Below are 7,104 nucleotides of genomic sequence, written 5' to 3'. Positions count from 1 at the left end.
TTTTTTGTAGCTATTGTGAATGGGACTGATCTTAAAAATTCTTTCTCAGTCATTGTATTGTCTATGTATATAAAGGCTATTTTTTGTGTTAATTTTATATCTTGCAACTTTACCAAACTTATTTATGAGTTATAGTAGTTTATTATTGGAGTCTTCTGGTTCTCCAATATACAGAATCATGCCATCTGTAAACAGGGATAATTTGACTTTCACCTTTCCAATTTGTATCCCTTTGATTTCTTTTCCTTATCTAATGGCTCTGGCTAAAACTTTCAGAACTATGTTGAATAGCAATGGTGAGAGTGGGCATCTTTGTCTGGCTCTGAATCTTAGTGGAAATGCTTCCAATTTTTCCCCATTCAATTAGATGCTGGCTGTGGGTTTATCATATATTGCCTTGATTGTCTTCAGGAATGTTCTTTCTATATCCACTTTGCCTTAGGTTTTTTTTTTTTTTTAAATCACAAAAGGATATTGTATTATATCAAATACAACAAATGCTTTCTCTGCATCTGCTGAGATAATCATTGGTTTTCTTCTTCAATTTCTTAATGTGCTGTATCTCATTGATTGATTTGAATATGTTGAACCACCACTGTGTAACAGGGATAAATCCCACTTTTCTGTGTGAATGATCTTTCTGGTGTGCTGTTGGATTCAATTAGCTAGTATGTTGTTGAGGATTTTTGCATCTATGTTCATCAGTGATTTTGGTCTACAGTTCTTTCTTTGTTGTATCTTTCTCTGGTTTAGGAAGTAAGGTGATAGTGCCTCTCAGAAAGAATTTGAGAGGATTTCCTTACAATCAATTGTTCTGAATAGTTTGAGAGGAAATGGAATTAGTTCTTATTTAAAAGTTTGGTAGAATTCAGCAGTGAAGCCATCTAGTCCTGGCATTTTCTTTGTTTGGAGGGTCTTTATTAGTGAATCAGCCTCTGTCTTTGTTATTGGTCTTTTTAGGATTTCTACGTCTTCTTGACTCAATTTTGATAGATTATTTGTGTCCAGAAATATATTTCTTCTGGATTTTCCAATTTGTTGGCATATAGCTCTTTGTAGTAATTCCTGATGATTCTTTTTTTTTTTTTTTTTTTTTGGTTGTCCCAAGTTTATTGAAAATACTGCAGCAAAGCAGAAAGGCTCACATGGCTCCACGTGACGTTTTGAAGTTCATCCCCACTGTAGACTGCGTGACCTGCAGGTTGGACAGGCTGCCGAAGTCCAGAAGCTTCAGCATTTCCTTAGTGTCAGGATCTACTTCAATGATCTCCTGATCCAGGGCTGAGACCACGGGCACGTAGTTGTCTCTCCACTCCCGCTCCTCCTCCTGCAGCTTGATGGAGATGCCTCTCACCGGGCCCCTCTGAATCCGCTTCATCAGGTGCGTGGCATAGCCGGCGATCTTGTTGCGCAGCTTCTTGCTGGGGATGATGGCAATCTCCTCGCACACGCGCTTGTTGGTGTGGAAGTCATTGCCCAGGTGAGTGTAGTACTTCTCGATGATGACTCGGGCCGCTTTCTTCACGGTTTTGGTGTGAACGCGGCCCATGTTGGCGGGTCCTGAGTGAAAGAGCTCCTGATGATTCTTTTTATTTCTGCGGTATCCATCACTTCATCAGCTTTTCCATCTCTGATTTTGGTCTTCTTCCTCTGTTTTTGGTTAATTGAGCCAATGGTGTATCAATACTTTTTATTTTTTCAAAAAACAGCTCTTCATACCACTGACATTTTGTGTTTTTTTGTTTCAATTTTGTTTATTTCTTCTCTAATTTTAATTATTTCTTTCCTCCTACTAATTTTGGGTTTGGCTTCTTGTTGTTTTCCTAGGTCCTTGAGATGCATTGAAAGCACAATTATTTAATGCTTTTCCAATTTCATGTTATAGGCACTAATACTTATAAACTTCCCTTTTAACACTCCTTTTGCTATGTTAATGTTTTGATATGCTGTATTGTCATCTTCATTCATTTCTAGGAATTTTTGATTTCCCTTTTGATTTCTTCTATGACCTGCTGTTCATTCAGGAGCATGTTGTTTAGTCTCCATATTTTTGACTATTTTCTAGAGATTCTTAAGTTGTTAATTTCCAGCTTCATTCCATTGTGGTCAGAAAAGATAAATACTATGATTTCAATTTTTTTTTAAATTTTCTTTACAGCCTAGCATATGGTCTACCCTAGAGAAAGTTCCATGCACTGAATAAATGAAATTTAAACTACTGGATGAAATGTTCTGAAGATATCAGTTAGGTGTGTTTGGTCCACAGTGTAGCTTAGTTCTGTTGTTTCTTTGTTGATTTTGTGTCTAGTTGATCTGTCCACTGATGACAATGGGGTGTTGAAGTTCCCCATGCAATTTTTAAAAAAAAGATTTATTTATTTGAAAGTCAGAGTTATGCACAGAGAGAGATGGAGAGGCAGAAAGAGAGAGAGGTCTTCCATCTGCTGGTTCACTCCCCAATTGGCCACAACAGCCATAGCTGTGCTGATCCAAAGCCAGGAGCTAGGAGCTTCTTCCATGTCTCCCACATGGGTGCAAGCACGAAAGGACTTGGGCCATCTTTTACTGCTTTCCCAAGCCATAGCAGTGGGGTGGATCAGAAGTGGCACTACCAGGTCTCGAACCAGCACCCACATGGGATGCTGGCACTGCAGGTGGCAGCTTTACCTACTATTCCATAGCACCAACCTTGTCCCCATTACTATTGCATTGGTGTCTATGTTTCCCTTTCGATCCATTAACTTTTGGTTAAATAGCCAGATGTCCTGGCATTGGGTACATACGGATTTATTATTGTCATATCTTCTTGTTGAATTGATCCCTGAATCATTACAGAATGCTCTTCTTTTTCTCTTTTAGCAGCTTTTGTGTTAATGTCAGTTTGTTTGTCATTAAGATTGTTACGCATGCTCATTTTTGCTTTCTGTTAGTATGGAATATCTCTTTCCATCTTTTCACTTTCAGTCTTCATGTATCATTATTGATGAGGTGTGTTTCTTGTAGGCAGTAAACAGATGGCTCTTATTTTTTAATCCATTCAGGCAGACTGTATCTTTTAATTGGAGAATTTAGGCCCTTCACATTCAGGGTAATTATTGATAAGTAATGGTTTTGTTCTATCACTTTTCCATAAATATTCCTATATTTTGCTTTGGGTTTTTTTGTACCTTTACTAGGAGATTTTCTGCCTTCATATTCTTTCATAGTGATGACTATATACTCTATTTTTGTGTGTATCACATCCTTAAGAGTTATTTGTAAGACTGGACAAGTGTTGACACATTTTTTCAACTGCTGTTTATTTTGGAAGGTCTGATGGGATTTGTGCCAACTGTGGATGAACCTCAGGCATTGATCACCTTGGAATAGAGGAGATGAGATTGTGATTATGCTAGCAGATGCAATCAAACCCACCTCCCTGCTGATAATAGAGAAGATCCACCATGCCTAATTAGGTGTCCCTGTGGATTTTCACCCCACCTTTGAACATTGACCAGAGCTCCCTGGCCCCACCTAGTATACACCTCTGGATATCCACTGAAGGATATCTCTGATAAGCCACAGAGGCAGTTCAAAGATAAAAATCATCAGAGGAGAAAGCCAACAAGTTTTCCATAAATGCCTAACAACAAATGCAGGAAATATAAGACACAAGAACAAAGATGACAAGTGACTTCCCAAAAGAAACACAATAACACTTCAGTATTAGCGTGTGAAGATGAAGAGAATGATGAAATGCCTGAAGAGGAATTCAAAAGAATGATCATAAGATTACCAAAAACACAGAGGGACAAATTAATGATATAAAGTGATCCATACATGATACTGATGAACATTTTTGCTGAGAGATTGAAATATTGAAAAGAAATCAAACTGAAATATTACAAATGAAGAAATCAATGTTAAATATAAAATATAGTGGAAAACTTCAACAATAGACTGTGTGAGGCAGAAGAAAGAATATATGACCTAGAAGACAAATCCTTGGAAAATCTCATCAGATAAAAAAAAAAGAAAAATAAATTTTTGATTTATTGAGATAAATTGAGATTTATTGGATATGTACTAACCAAACATATGCCTCTTAGGAATTCCATAAAGCATGGAAAGAGTGAGTAGATTAGAAAGCCTATTTAGTGAAATAATAGTAGAAAACATCCCTAATTTGGAGAAAAATAGAGACATTCAAGTCAGGAAGCACATATAACTCTTAGTAGATATGACTTAGTAGATATGAAGTTCTTCACCACAATACAGTATAATAAATTTTCAACAGTAAAACTTGAAGAAACAATTCGAAAATGTGCACCAGAGAAATGACAGATTACCTTCGGAGGATCCCCAATTAAGTTAATAGGCGATTTCTTATCAGAAACTGTACAGGCTATGAGAGAATGAAGAGTCATAGTCCATGTCCTAAAAGAAAGAAACTGTCAATCCATAATTCTGTATCCAGTGAAACTCTCATTTATAAATGGAGCTGAATCAGTAGCATTACAAATACATTGATACCAGGGCCAATGTTGTGGGATAGCAGGTGCCTGAAGTGCAGGCATCCCATATGAGCGCTGGTTCAAGACCAGGCTGCTCCACTTCTGATCCACCTCTCTTCTATGGCTTGGGAAAGCAGTAAAAGATGGCCCAAATCTTTGGACCCCTGCACCCATGTAGGAGACCCGGAAAGAAGCTCCTGGCTCCTGGCTTCGGATTAGCGCAGCTCCGGCCATTGTGGCCAACTGGGGAGTGTACCATTGGATGGAAGATATCTCTCTCTCTCTCTCTCTCTCTGTAACTGTGACTTTCTAATAAATAAATCTTTTTTAAAAAAGCAAATACATTGATACCAAGTAACAGAAAAGAATTGGATGCTAAATCTTGTGGTGCATTTCTGTTTTCTGATTTTTTTTATTTTTAAGGTTTAAAAGCAAGATTTATTAGAATCAAAGAACTTCAGCCAGTGTGGTATGGAGGGGGACTGCAAGAGAAGCAAAATCCAAAGGACCCCGTGGCACTGGAGTTTTTAAGTACAATTTTGATGGAAAAAAAACTTGACAATCAGATTGGCATTCAGTTACCAAGTGGGAACAAAAAACCATCAAAACACCTGATTTACAATCCTTTGTCCTATCTAGCAAAACAAAAACAATCTAACAAAAACAATCCAGAAGGGTGGGATAGATGACTTGTTTTCACAATAAACTGTGATCATCATTCCCTTGCTATTCTCATGGTAAATTTGGAGATTCTGAAGGAAGGGGAACATTCTTGCTAAAGATAAGCTTTTGGTGGGAAGCAGGCATTCTACACTCATTCTACACCTTACCTTGACTACCTATTAACCCATCTGACTCCTCACATTCCCCCCTCAACAAGAATGGACCATAACATCTGTTAGAGGGACGGGGCAATGATTACTCTGGCTGCTTCATGTTGAAAATGGGACCATTGGAAAAGGGGCATCAAGACAGGGTTCCAGCTAGAGGTGGCTTCTTAGCAGGCGATGCCTTCTCCAGGGGAATGGCAGGTGCTAGCTTGAAGAAACTGATCCCATCCAAGGTTTCATGTGTCTGGCCACCTACAATTTTACTTTTTTTAAGTCTGGAGAAAACGAATCTAACAAACAGTTTAAACTCACAGGATCTAAAACTGAAGACAGAGTCATTATTAAAGGCCCAAAGATAGGTGTCTCATTGAGAGGTAAATAAAAACTGACAGAAAGGGCTTGAAAATAATCGGATGGGCTTTAAGGCTTTGTGAGTTATGAGACCCACACCTATCTATCTCTTCACCTGGGGTACATGATAAGGGAGGTATGAACCTCATTAGGGAACACACCCTGTTGAGTTCTATTACCTAGCTTGCTTGGGAGGAGAGATGGCCAGGTAAAGCAGGTAGCATCTCTAACAGGAAATTTACAGTTCTGCCTGCAATGTTGCTGAACCTACTTGGCCATCCACTAGACAACAGTGGTTACTTTGGAAGCATGGCTGAATGAAGAGCTTTTCAGCTTAGAGTCAAGAAGGCCTGTGGCTCTGACCTGAAGTCATTCAATTCCAGGGAAGTTCTGTTTCCAGTGAGCCAACTCTTGGCTGGCAGAGCTGCCAGGGCTCTTCATAAGGTGACTTTTGCTTAAGCCTTGGCTTTCCACACCAAAAAACAATGCAGTATATTGGCCTGTTGGGGCTCCTTGATGGCAGATCACTGTGTAAAGCAGCCATTAATTAGCCTATCACCTGTCTTTACATAGCTTCTCTTCCTCCTAATTTTTGTTAAAACAGACCAGAGAAAACTTTTAAGAGGATGCAAGTCAAGGGGTGCTCAAGTCTCATGTCTAATCTTTGGTGGCCTAAACTAGGAATCTATAGTCATAGGCATGTTCTGATAGTGGTTTTCCTTTGAAATACACAATGCCCATGAGGAAAGCTATGTCCTCACTTTAAAACTTTCTCTCCCTTTTTTGGTCTGAAAGGGAGGTTTTGCCTGTTTACTCTGACCGTGGTAAAGTAAATCTAGCTATGAAATCATAATTTAAGCTCTCATTTTGGCTATGTTATTATTACAAAAAGGTGTTAGCTTGCCCATTTTTAAGGTCAAAAGATCATCTGGAATATTCTGGAGAGTCCTTCAGAATAGAGTCAGTTTCCTATCTTGACAAGAATAGAGAAATGATGGAAAAAGGCTTCCTAGATTGCTTACTGACAGCAATACCAAATGAACACTTAGAAATAAATTTTAAGTGTTAAATAACAACTATTAAAACATTTGTGAAAAGGTCCAATGCCTTCTATAAATTTCAGGACAAAAGTACATGTACTTGAAAACATCACTTAAGTATCTAACCCAAGTGTAACTTGTTTGACCAGCAAAACCAAAGTACAAACATGTCAACAAACTTAAAATATCTGGTACAGAGATTTAGGTTACACAAACCAAACAGTTATCTTTAATTAACTTAGGTGTTTAAATTTAAGAGCAATGCTTTATCTATAAACCAATTAAAACAGGGCCCTTAATAAATAAATTTTCCCATGTAGACATATAATATGCACACATGTGTAACATAAGATACAAGATAGAACAATAAAGCAGTTTCAGTAATAGTTT

General features: G+C 38.0%; 1 protein-coding gene across 1 annotated transcript; it reads right to left on the bottom strand.

The window, feature by feature from the left end:
- Positions 1–1,130: 1,130 nt before the first annotated feature.
- Positions 1,131–1,567, bottom strand: LOC133749068 (small ribosomal subunit protein eS17-like). The gene has a single exon (XM_062178211.1). It carries the CDS (start codon positions 1,547–1,549, stop codon positions 1,142–1,144), a length of 408 nt encoding a protein of 135 aa, XP_062034195.1. The 5' UTR covers positions 1,550–1,567; the 3' UTR covers positions 1,131–1,141.
- Between the last annotated feature and the right edge of the window lie 5,537 nt (positions 1,568–7,104).

The sequence above is a fragment of the Lepus europaeus genome, chromosome 2, assembly GCF_033115175.1.
Source record: "Lepus europaeus isolate LE1 chromosome 2, mLepTim1.pri, whole genome shotgun sequence".
In the NCBI taxonomy this organism is placed as follows: Eukaryota; Metazoa; Chordata; class Mammalia; order Lagomorpha; family Leporidae; genus Lepus; species Lepus europaeus.
The sequence above is the reverse complement of the archived record's forward strand: the minus strand, read 5'-3'. Positions and strand labels throughout refer to the sequence as shown.